General features: G+C 41.2%; 1 protein-coding gene across 1 annotated transcript; it reads right to left on the reverse strand.

The window, feature by feature from the left end:
• Positions 1–76: 76 nt before the first annotated feature.
• plekhm1 (pleckstrin homology domain containing, family M (with RUN domain) member 1) lies at positions 77–12,687 on the reverse strand. The gene is made up of 12 exons (XM_077549970.1): positions 12,263–12,687; positions 10,865–10,954; positions 9,721–9,962; positions 7,969–8,568; positions 6,420–6,723; positions 6,199–6,352; positions 3,784–4,728; positions 2,024–2,169; positions 1,762–1,955; positions 1,631–1,694; positions 1,364–1,521; positions 77–743 (listed from the first exon to the last, which is right to left on the reverse strand). The coding sequence occupies exons 2-12, from the start codon at positions 10,916–10,918 to the stop codon at positions 635–637; spliced, it is 2,970 nt and encodes a 989-aa protein (XP_077406096.1). The 5' UTR covers positions 10,919–10,954; positions 12,263–12,687; the 3' UTR covers positions 77–634.
• Positions 12,688–12,883: the final 196 nt, after the last annotated feature.

Consider the following 12,883-nt stretch of genomic DNA (forward strand, 5'->3'; position numbering starts at 1 on the left):
GAGTATTTTTGAGGTGGAGGGTATGAATGTCTGACACTGAAGCATCAACAACTTTTCACAATAATAAATAAAACAATTTAAGCTAAACAGAATGTGATAAGACGTTTATTTGTCCGTTCAAAAATCAAAAATAAGTGAGGTCTACAACTGTATGCTCGGGACTTTTAACTGTGTGAGTGAGGATCAAAGACTTTCAAGTGTCGACACTGCGCTTTGTCGTGTCGCTGGTAAACGCAGACGACGGCAGCCCCGAGTATCCAGTTAACAGTCGAAGCTCAGTGCAAAGTGTGCAAAAATTATTGGTCAACTTCATGTGCTAAATGAGAAAAGTCAAAAAAAAATCCGCCTGAAGAAAAGTCCCATTGGCGTAAAAAAAAATAATAAAAAATCTCGAGGCACATTGGGACATGTTACTAATCATTGTTTTGTTTTTTTTGCACGTAAAACTGTCAACTTCAAAGACAGTTTGAAGACTGTAGGACCGGTTCTCTTGATGAAGATTCACTGTGACTTCTCAGGTCAATAAATTAGGATCAGTCCATCTGTCACTTTCACTCATAATAATTGCACTTGAGGTTGCATGTTTTGGCTGCTCCTCCGGAGGAAGAACAAGGGCGCCCCCTATTGGCCTCCCTCAGTCCTGCAGGTCCCTCTCCAGATACTTCTTCAGCCGCAGGCAACGAGGACAACAGTGGTCCGGCACCATGCATGTCCGATGAAACACCGCCTTGCACTCTTTGCACCTGCGTAGCTCAAAAGTTATTATTTGTCTTCCGATATTTAAAATAATTCCATGTGTCTTAATTCACTGCCATTGACGGCTATAGACGTCAAAAATTCATTTGAACTATTTATATTAGTTTAAAATGTTTTCCACTTTTGTTAGCAAGAGAATGAAAAAAAATATATACTGTATATATTGTCCATTTTGAACCGATATGAAATTTTAATCATCTGACGCCCCTAATTTTTAATAATACTTTCTTTTTTTGTTAATTAAAAAAAAAGTTATTTTTATTTTTAATAAACTTTTCTATTTTTACTTTAATATATATATATATATATATATATATATTATTAAAAATTAGGGGCATCAGAAGAGAAATTTTTAATCAGAATTAATCGCATGACTTCACTAGTTAACTCACGATTATTCACCAATTTTATACCTGTTCTAAATGTACAATAAAAAAAATTCTAGGTTTTCTCACAAAAGTGGGAAAAATTGTTAAACTCATAGAAATAATTCTAATGAATTTTTGACGTCTATAGCCGTCAATGGCAGTGAATGAGTTAATATGTCTGTGGCATGCTTTCATCCAAATAATCCATTTCCTACACTAGTCCACCGACGCGACATTACCTGGCGGTGCTGTCGAACTGAAAGGGGAAAATGATGTCGTCGCTGTGGCACATCTGGCAGATGAAGCCGCGCTGCGAGCAGAGGTTGCAGGTGAAGACGTGGCCGCTGGCGAAATGGCACAGTGACGCCAGGTAGGGAGTGTATTGGTTCTCGGCAATCTGGAGGAGAAAATGTAAACAGTTCTAAAACGAGCTATTTAAGTCTGATTTCGAGTGAAGTCATGTGATCCGCTGGGAAAAGGTTCTCAAAATGTCCGTCAGTGCATACCTCCCGCAGATCCCTCACGCTGTACAGGCTGCTGGACTCCAGCAAGTAAGTTCGCTGCTCCATCCTGGTGGTAACGTACAGGAAATGTTACTTGCTGGCAGCGAAGGTCGCGGCGGCGTCTAAACACACACCTGGCTTGGAGCATCTTGCAGGCTCCGCTGCGGCAGGTGAGCAAGTAGTCGCCCAGCAGCCGCAGCCTCCGCCGCAGGCTGTGCACAAGAGCCATGGACTCGGAGTGTGTCGGCAAGTCGGGATTGAGCTGCTCCAGGTTCAGCAGAGGCTCCTGCTCCACTTGGGCCAGCAGCCATAGCGCCTTCCTTGACACCTGGACATGCCCGCAGACACGCATTAACACATAGAAATGGAAAAAAAAAAAAACAGGCGCACACCCACCTCGTGTTTATTGAGGTCCCAGTTGTGCAGCATGCGCGAAGGGATGACGGTGGTGTCGCCGCGGTGACAGGAATCGCAGTAGTAGTAGCCGGAGAACTCGCACAGGCGGGCTCGTCCCAGCGACGGGCCGATCTGCTGGGAGCAGCCTGGACATACAAATCAATCCAAGTATAGTTTGTGCAGAGTTTAGGATATCTGTATTTAAAACGCATTAGTATCTAAATAGGAAAGTAGTAATTGGTATTTAAACTTGGGGAAGCGGCAACATTAGTCAGGTTTCCATCCGATTGTTTCGAATTTTTTAAGCAAATTTACTGAAAATGCGCAAAATGAACATGTGACTTATGCTCGTTTCCATCTGTTCTTCTTTTGCAAATATTGAGGGGACTCCGCCGCTGTAGGTGGCGGTATACACCGTAGAGATGTGATCCACCAGTAATTTAAAAGAAGAAGATGACGACCAGGAAGTCACTGTGCGATGACGTCGTATGAGTTTGTAATTCTTACCTCATTCACTGCCATTGATGCCTATAAACGTCAAAAAATCATTTAAACTATTTCTATTAGTTTAACTTTTTTTCCCCCACTTTTGTTAACTACAGTATGAAATCCTAGACTTTTTTTTAAAGAAAAAAATTATAAAAAATTAGGGGCGTCAGGCGATTATTTTTTTTTTAATTGTAATTAATCGCATGACTTCAATAGTTAACTCACGATTAATCACCAATTTTAAATCTGTTCTAAATGTACAGTCATTTTTTTCTAGGTTTTCAGACTCTTGTTAACAAAAGTGGGGAAAAAAAAATAACTAGTAGCAATAGTTCAAATTAATTTTTGCCGTCTATAATCGTCAATGGCAGTGAATGAGTTAATAAACCGACTTAAAACCGTAGCGTTTCTTTGACGTTTTCCATCTCAAATAGCATTAATATTCGCTTCTTTAATTAATTCCAAAAAGATGTCTGTTTAGTCGCCCCCCACCAAACACACCTTACTTTATCGTCCGACATTGCGTTGGGACTACAAACGTACCCGTGACGTAATATCCGGTTAAAACGTGCTACGTGTATCCGCAAAACCCGTTTTCATAGCCAAAATTCGCATTTTCCTTTTTTCGATACGCTTCAAAATCCACCCGATCCAAGCGTAAAAACTTTTTTTTGCTAATTTTGGGCCCTTTTTTCGAATTTCCAGCATTTCTATTCAGTTTTATTTTTGCATTTCTTGAAAACATAAATAAAAATGGGTGGATGGAACCCAACTAATGTCATTTTTGGTGATTTTTTCCCCCCATAATAAGATCATAGTTTGTGGTATATTAAAAGATTTAAAGTGAATAGAGGCAATTCTACATTTTGAATTACTAGTCCAAATTCACAAGAAATTGATGACAAATGTTTATAACTGCCTACAAATGCAACAAAATGGTGCCGAAACACTACTTTTTCTACTGCCTTAAAGAAGCTCCTCCCCTCACTTTAGCATCATTCCTTGGCATCAAGATGCCACAAGATGGTGCCAAAGCACTACACACCGATTAGATGGGACTTAGGCAAAAAAAAAAAAAAAGAGCAATGATGATGACATGTCAAATTGGTAAAGTTACCGAATGAACAATACTGAGCTCTCCAGGGAAAAAAAAAAAAAAAAAAAAGTTGAGACTTTGGCACAATCTTAGCACAAAAACAAGGGAAAGGCAAGTTTTCAACGATTATCAGAGATGCTGTCCCCCCCAAAATATTCCATTTGTGTTACATTACCTGCACATTTGAAGCTCTGCGTGTCCAGTCCCTTCTGCGAGGGAACCGTGCACAAATGCACCAGGAGCACGCCGTCTTCTTTGAGTCTGTGCTGAACCAGCCTGTGCAGGTTCCCGCCGCCGTTCTGGCCAACCGCGGCCGGCTCCCCGCCTTCCTCGCCGCTCTCCAAATACGAATCCAGAGCCCAGCGGATCAGAGCCCTCCACGAGTGCGCCTCCTCCGCACTCTCCGCCCGCAGTCGGAGCGTCTCCTTAATCGTCAGGAGTTTAAAGAAGTTGGCTCCGCCCATTGCCACGTCGGGGACCACGTCCCGCACTTCCTGGATGGGGAACGACATCCGCAGCGACTTGCTTCCTTCTTGCGCCCGGAAACCTTTCAAGGCCTCCAGGGAGAGCGAGAAGACGAGAGGGATCCACGGGCGAACGTCGGCGTCCGAGCAACAATACAGCACCGCTTCTTTGATGGCGTCCCTTTCCAAATCCGCCGTGCGAGTCCAGTGGAATTCCTGAGGCGGAGGGGGCGAGGAGCATCGCTCGGGGCTGCACGAGGCGGAGCACGGGAAAGAAACGCCGCCGTCATCCGTGCAGTTCTCGCACGGTACCTCCAGAATCTCCCACTGCTCGTCCACGCGGGACGCGGGCCGACACTTGTTGACCGCCTCCACCACGCGGTCCACCCAGTCCTCCGCCTCGTCACGGGTGGCGACGCGCAGGTACAGACGCTTGCCGGGAAAGGCCAGCTCGAAGCGGCCGTCGGGCGAGGCCACGCGGGCATCCTCGCACCGCAGCAGGGAGCAGTTGTCGGAGCACGTGCGCTCCTCGGCGCTGAGGTAGAGGCGGAACTCGAAGGGCGACAGCTCGCAGTAGTGGTCCCGCCATATCCCCATGGCGCCGCGACGCTCCAGGTGGCCGAGCTTCAGCAAGCCTCGGAAGGGGTTGGAGAGGCCTGGATGAAGCGGAGACAGATGAGACCGTACTATTGGATAAGACGGAAAGTACCCCTTAACCAGAGCAAACCATTTCTGATTGGTCTTTTGAACTATTTGGAAATAATAAGATATAACTCAAATAATAATAATACATTTAATTATAAATAAAGATTTGTGCACATACAAATTATCATCAACATAAAGTGTCGTCTTTTGGGATCATGGTAAAGCTCTGTTCTCAAAAATAAATAATCAACTGAATTTTAAATAAAGTTTTCAAGCGATTGACCGGTGATTGTAGGTGGCATATGACAAGTTGGGTCAAACCATTCTGGTATGGGGGAGATGCTGGGTTTTTAGGAAAGCCTACTGAATATAAAATTCATTTTATCAACTTATGTATTTACATATGCTTTTTAAATATATTTTAAAATTTCACGTACCCCCATTTGAGAACCACTGGATTAGATAACCGCTATTAGAAATGACGAGAAAAAAAAAAGACGGGTGTGGCCTAGTGATTGACATCTTTTCTGTGTGCATGAAAATAAAATATTTGCAAACATCTGCTTTTAATTTGGAATAAAATGCTCAACATTTTGCCAATTTTCTGACATCTTACAGACCAAACCAGTAACTGAATCATGATCAATTTATATATGTGCATTTTCTGTGTATTATGTCAACTTGAAATAATGTCCTGATTCTTAACTCATTCACTGCCACTGACGACTATAAACGTTAACAAAAATCATGTGAACTATTTCTATTAGTTTAACATTTTTTCATTTCATTAAAAAAAAATTATGAAAACCTAGAAAAAAAAACTGTATTGTAGATTTATAACAGATATAAAATTTGTGATTAATCATGAGTCAACTATTGAAGTCATGCGATTAATTAAACATTTAAAAACATTAAAAATTAAACATTTTTAATCGTCTGACGCCCCTTATTATTATTATTTTTTTTTATTAGGGGCGTTTAAAAAAAATAAAAAATTATTAATCACATGACTTCACTAGTTAACTAACGATTAATCAAACATTTTATATCTGTTATAAATTTACAATAAAAAAATTCTAGGTTTTCATTAAAATGTTAAACTAATAGAAATAGTAAAAATGACTTTTTGACGTCTATAGCCGTCAATGGCAGTGAATGCGTTAATAAAGGATTAATAGAAAGAATTAATAATCAGCAAATGAATCGATTACCAAAATAATCATTAGTTGCAGCCCTAAAAACATTATTATTTTTTTATATAGTATATATTGCCATTTTGTCCCGCCCTAAAACCGTCTTATGTCATTCTCAGTCATGACAGATGTCATCACTTTCATTTCAGTTTTGCATCAACTACACTACCTAAGAAGTCTGACTCACTCCGGTGACGTCCGGAAAAACGAGTCGAAAAGTGATTGCCGGAGGGAAGGCACCTGCTCTCGGTGTCACGTGAGCTCGCGGCAAATCGGCAGATTAGTTACCAATTTGACGGCGGTGCACAACACTTGGCGTCGATTGCGAGTCTGCAGGTGGAGCGGGAGGAGGCGCAAGAGGGGGAGGCGGCTCCTCGTGGTCCGACTCCTCCTCCACGCGGGGCTTGTAGATGTCTTCGTCGGAGATCCAGGAGCGAGAACGCTGACAAGCACTATTTTCATACTTTTGACACAAAAAGTCTTTCCATATTTTTGAATTGCTCACTCACCAGGATGGAATCCGATGACAGCTCCTCACTCTTGACTCCTTTCGCTCCGTGGTCCAGCTCGGCCTTCTCCGGGACCGTCGGGACAGCAAGTGGCGCGCGGTCAAGGTGATTTCGGCGGGGCGATGGCGGGCGGGCGAGCGGCGGAGCAGGAGGCGGCGGCGGCGGCGGCTCTGTGTCGGACAGAGCCGAACTGGGCGGCTGGTCGCTGTCGGAGAGGTGATCGGCGCCGGCGCTGGAGACGAAGGAGTCCTCGCGCATGGAATCCTGACTGGAGTTGCCGTTCTCCTGCAGCTTGGGAGGTGATCTGAGGAGAATTCACATTTGACTCTTAAAAATCAGATCAATTGATTCAGATTTCTCAGGATCATTTCTTTGTCTTTTGTAGCTTCTTCCATCCACGCTGATGTGCACGACTTCCACTAACAACGGGGAGGAGCTATAAAGCACCGTGTTGCCAACTTAGCAATTAGGTCACTCAAGTTGAAAACCGTCCAGCTAAATCATATGAGGTGGCCTCTAGCAGAACTCCAGTGCGTCCTCATAGATACACCAAACGCAAATAATAACAGGATACCTTTAAAAGCAGAACAATCACGTTTGCCGGAAGAGAAAGAAGACACCCTCTCAGTTACCGTCTCAGCACCCGCATTGACGAGCATAAAAGATGGTGTACTGCCCGAGAGAAAATCACATCTCCCTCCGAGGACAGGCGGGCTTTTTAGAGATTCCACCGGGAAGACTTTTCACAATTCTTTTAAAAAACTAAAAAAAAAATGGTGTTCGCAGCAAAAATATGTTGCAAATTCTGAGGTGTAGTAAGCAAGCTAGCTAACCTTTTTTTTTAACAAAACTTTTAAAGCTCTTTTGTAGTCCTACAAAACGGTTTCAAATGTTTTTGTTTTCCCAACTCTAAGCTTAAAAGCGTTGCTGCTATGTGAAAAACAATTATGTCGATTTTTTTAATTTATTTTTTTAAACAATTTTTTTTTAAATGTTTTTAGGATGAAACTAAATGAAGACATCCCCCCCAAAAAAATTAAGCGGAAAACTGTTTTTCACATAGCAGCGATGAAAGGTAAGTAATTAAAAAATGAATTACTTTAAAGTAATTGTTACAATATTTTTTTCTACATACCTTTTAGGTTTAGTTGGGAAAAATTGAAATGATGTGAGTAAATACAAATGTGTGAGTTTTCCAGGACTAATAATTAAAAAGCTTTAAAAATGTTGTCTAAAACAGCTTCCTAAGTCCAATTAAGAGGTTTTAAAACAAAACAAAAAAAATGTGTGCACTAGTCTTTTCTTACCTTTCATTTTTAACAAACACCTCAAAATTTGAAGAAAATCTGAGAGATGATGGAACAAAAATTATTGGATGATGTCATGGACTAACCCTTAAATTCAGTGATTCCCAACGAGTATGCCAAAAGATTATCAAATGTGTTGGAAAATTCTCCAATTGTATTAATTGGTCAGAAAAATATTTTTTTCTAATGTGAAATGTGCACATTGGGGCTCAATAATGGTAAGAGTAAGCAAACATGCTTACTCTTTCAAGGGTGCCTTCGTGCCGCCGCTGATGTCGCAAGACGGCCACTGCTCGCCCGCGGGGCTGCGGGGGTCTTGCCCCTGTAGAAGGCTGTCCGAGCTCAAACTGGAGGAGAGCTGGGAGGAGCCTGTGGTATCGAGGCTCAGCGTGGACGAGTTGAGAGCTCCGGCGCCCCCGCGGGACCCGCGCGACGCCCTCCCGATCGGCGGGCCCGCGTCGGACGATCCCGACGACTGCGACACCGTGTCCCACGGGTCTTTGCACGCGGACGGGTCCGGAGAGTCGGCCGGGCACGGGGCGCAGAGTCCGGCGAGGCTGAGCGGCGTGGTGGTCCACTGATTGAGGACGGCCGACTTGTACGAGAGGTTGAAGGTGAGCGAGGCCAAGCCCTGCAGGTAGCTGAGCAGCACGTCCCGTTCCTCGCCGTTGAGCAGCAGGGCGCCGGGCTGATAGTGCGCCCGCAGCTTGGAGCTCTCCCGGAACAGCGACAGCAGGTAGCACTCCAGCAGGCCGTGATTGAGAGCCAAACGGAGCCACGCGCGGCATCGTCCTACATCCGTGCCCACGAAGCTGATCTTCTCCAGCTCTGTGACCACATCACTGCGGGTTGAGAAAAAAGAGGACAAACAATGTCTAAATAAAAATAGGACATACTTGAATATATGACTTGAAAAACAAACAACAAAATACTGCAGAAAAGAAGAAAAAATACATTTTGGCAACAAACCGCATTTTATCTTGAAAATAAAGTGGGCGACAAAAGGTACCTAAAAGAAATTTGATGTTTTATCTTTGGAAATGATAAACAACAATCTTGGAAAATGTTTCCACTTTATCTAGGAAAAGTACCACTTTTCTATCTTTAAAAAATATTACTTATTATAACTTGGGTAAAAAATTACATCTGATAAAACCCGATTTCTCGGAAAAATACTTAATCGGAAAGAAATAATACTTTTCATCTTAGAGAAAAAATTATCTTGGAAAAATACTACTTTTTTATTTTAAAATATGAGGTTTTTATTTTAAAAAAAAATAAAATTATAATGGACTTTTAACCTAAAAAATATATATTTATTTCAGAAAATATCCTACTTTTTATTTAGAAAACATAGTTAATTTTGAAAAGAAAAATGTAAATTTTTATGTAAAAATATGTGACTCAAACACGTATCTTGAAAACAGACCAATTTTTATGTGGACATTTTTATATGAACATATTTGAAAGAAAATATATGACTTTTTAATCAGAAAAACACATTGCTTTTTAATTTTGAAAAACTACAACTTTTCCATGAGAAAATATTAGTTTTAAATTGATCTAAAGAATTACAACAGCAAAAATACTCAAATAAAAATACAACGGCTCATCATTAGTAAGTACGGTTCACTCTTCCCACGCTTCGGCACTCACAAGGTTTGAGGGTTGGTTAAGTAAGAAAAAAAAAAAGAGGTGTGCTTGCTTGGTCATGTGACGACTGCACGTTCACTCGCGCTAATCAAGCGCATCTAGGATCAGAGAACTTGAAAAACGGCCTGTTTCATTTAAGCCGCATATATGACTTTTCTAAAAATGTCATTTTTTCATCCCAAAAATATTATCTAAAAAAGAATCTCATCTTTAAAAAAAAAAAAGCCAATTCTTGTAAAATTCTGCAGTATAACTCTTTACAGCTTGGCACCAATACTTTTCTAGTTTCCTAGTTTTGTATTGCACTCACAAAAAGCAAAGGCGCTAGTGACAGGACTCACCGATGGGTGACGGTTTTAAGGAGGCTCCAGAAGAAGGGCTGCGGGAGGGGTCCGCGATCGCCTTTCCTGCCGCGACCCCCGGCCTCCCAGCGGACGTACTTGCTCTTGATGCCGTGGACGAAGATGGCCTCCAGCGCGCAGCACAGTAGGTTGGCGTCGCCGTCCTCGCTGGTGACCACCGCGTCCGACGTCACGTAGCGCCTCTGCAGGGCTTTGAGTGACTGTGCCAGCTTCTCCTTGATCTGCGTGACGGTGAGACACGAGGGAACTTTACAACCACTTCCTCATTTTATTTCATTTTAAAAAGGGAAAAACATGTGGTTCTTATTTGCAAACTGATGAATAACTTTGAGTGGAGACGCGTGCGGATATGTCACGTGCAGCCAAAAATGGCAGTCAAATCCACTCAAGACTTGGTGGAGTGGGATCAATGGCCATGTGCTTACGATGCAACATTGTGGCTACGGTCACATGATGCCAAGAAAGAGAATGTGACCACATGAATGCATTCTGGGATTTGCTTTAGTTCTGCTTCTATCAAACAAGTTTTTAAATATATTTTTTTCCCAGCATCAAATCTACTTCCGCTGAAAAAAAAAAAAGTATTTAAAAACTCTCATGTGACTGCAGCATATCATCACATTAATCCGACATCCCCACGTGAACAAGGGCATATCACAAAAGGAATAAAGTCCAGGTTTGTTTGAAAAATGCGTAATTTCTCACACTCTTTTTTTTTTTTTAATAAAGTCATCTTTTCAGAAAAAAAAGACGGAATATTTCAAGAATAAAGTTGTATTCTTGAAATTCGCTTTTCCCCTTGTTAAACTTTTGACTACAATAAATAGCATACAAGAATATTTTGAAAATATATAACTTAAATTGTGTAATATTGCAATTTTTAACCTGTCAAAATATGTCTGTTGAGAAACCAACTATTCGTAAGTAATTACAAAGACATTTGCTACGATAACTAAATGTCAAGACTCCTTCATTGTGCGTCTATTCCTGCCTCTTTAAACTGAGATTATCTGTTAATCTAATCCCAATGACACAAAAAATAAAGACGACAGGAAGACAAGAGGGCGTTACATTATTATTATTTTTTTTTTGCCAGAGATGAAAAATTGGCTTGGAGACTTACCTGTCTGACATGTTTAGCCTCCTGCGGCGCGTCTGACGTATTCGTGGCTAACATGGCACCTCCTCCAATCTTCTATACTGGCATGGCATGCTGCAAAGGAACGGAGAGAGAGAGAGTCAGAGAGTCATGACACTTCAGGCCGAGCCGTTTCAGTGACAGGAAAAACACAAGCGTGACATGTGACCAACGGTTAGCTTCTCCTTCCCCGCTGGTGTCGTGCCAGTGAGCCACCTGAACCTTTCCCATCGTGAGTCTAATTTTGGAAGTGCTTTTAAACCCTTCCAGAACATTCTTTTCTCAGGAACAGCAATCCGATCCATGAAAAGGGATTGTTAAAATGATCATTTTCATCTCAATAGAGTTGGTCATGGTCGCCTTGCCTCACCTATACGATACTACAAGACCAAAGAGCTGTTGACAGCTATTTTGACGTAAATTATATTATGTTTCATGTTTGTTTATTTTATGTTTATGTTGTGTAGATCTCATACAAACAGTTTGTTGCATTTGTGCTTTTATGACTTTTTTGCTACCTGCATTTGCAGTCAAGTCAGTTTAGTAAATTAGAAATTGTTAAAGGCAAGGAGATAATTTGATTTAAAGCATGCATCTTTTTTAACTATTTTTGCAGAAGTTTTTTTTTTTTTTTTTTTGCTCACCTGTCACACACTGGATCATGATTTCTGAGAACTAACCCATAAGCAAATGGGAAAAAGGGTGAGGGTGTGAATTAATATAAGAAACTGGATATTAGTGAATAAAATCTGACATGTAATTTTAAGGCCATACTGCCCAGCCCTGAACTCTAGTGTTCCATTCATTCGGCCTAATAGGACCAGCAAACGTTTTCTTCTGGGTCAATTTGACCCAGACAAGGTTCGTTATTCCAGAAACGATACAAAAAAATAAAATAAACAAAATCACATAAACAAGATAAATAAATGATTACCCATTTTATTGCAACAACACTAAATAAACCACAAAGTATTTATTTAATTTCCAAATTTGCCTCGCAAGATAAAAAGGCAGGTTTGAATAGTGCACGTAGAGGCACGTGATACTCTGATTAAGGCTGCAGGGAAGCAGAAGAGTCCAAATCTCAACAATACTCGACATGATCCAATCTAGATAACACAATGATTTGATAATTTAGTAAGAGTTTCAACAACCAAACAAACTCGTTCAGCTCACTCATCTAGTCTTGTCTACTTCCTGTAACGCCTAAGCTTTTCTCATGTAAGCCTCTGACGGTTTACAAAAGTGCATAAACTCGAAGACGGAGATTAATAAACACAAAATACACAGACAGACAGATTTAAAGAGTATTAAGTAATATTAATAAGGGAGACTATAAAGTAGCCAAGCAGCTACATGTCATAGCTAGCTTAGCATCCTCACCGAGATGCCGACTTGACTTTCCATTTAGGTCCAAGACAGCCAAAAAGTGTAAACCAGGAAAGGGGACGTCGGGTTTAGTCAGTCCGTACACGTTTCGGCCATCGCTCCACGCCCTAAAACTTTTTTTTTTATATAGTAACAAAATTAGCACCCACACTGGATGTTTGTTTACTCCAGACGGAGACGAAGTGTACCCGACCGGAGAAATGCATCATGGGAAAAAGAGTACACGGCATGTTCACATCCTGTTGGCTGTTTTTAAACCACGATAATACCATCTGGAAAATGTGCCTTGATTTTCTTAAACCCCGTTTACAAATCATGTATGTAAACAGAATTTCAAGCGATTAAAATTAAATGGGTAAAAAAAAAACACGCAAAATGATAACTAGTGTGAAAAGTGGCTTGTGTGAGTAAAAGGGAGGATTACGAGTATCCACAAAGGCAGCGCGTCAGGCTGTACACGTGACAAGATCTGATGATGCGTTCAAAAAAGTCGTATATTTCTAAACACTAAGGTTTCCAGGTAAAACATGTCTCTCGTTTTTATTTAATCACCTTAACAAAAAAAATACATCTGTTCGGTATCACGACCTTTTATCTTAATAAAACACCCAAACC

This window comes from Vanacampus margaritifer, chromosome 18 (genome assembly GCF_051991255.1).
Source record: "Vanacampus margaritifer isolate UIUO_Vmar chromosome 18, RoL_Vmar_1.0, whole genome shotgun sequence".
NCBI lineage: Eukaryota > Metazoa > Chordata > Actinopteri > Syngnathiformes > Syngnathidae > Vanacampus > Vanacampus margaritifer.

Coding starts and splice junctions, on each gene's coding strand:
- plekhm1 (XM_077549970.1), bottom strand. CDS start 10,918: ATGTTAGCCACGAATACGTCAGACGCGCCGCAGGAGGCTAAACATGTC. Junction 8,569..9,720: donor CTTAAAACCGTCACCCATCG/GTGAGTCCTGTC, acceptor CTCAACCCGCAG/TGATGTGGTCACAGAGCTGG. Junction 744..1,363: donor CAGTTCGACAGCACCGCCAG/GTAATGTCGCGT, acceptor TGAGCTACGCAG/GTGCAAAGAGTGCAAGGCGG.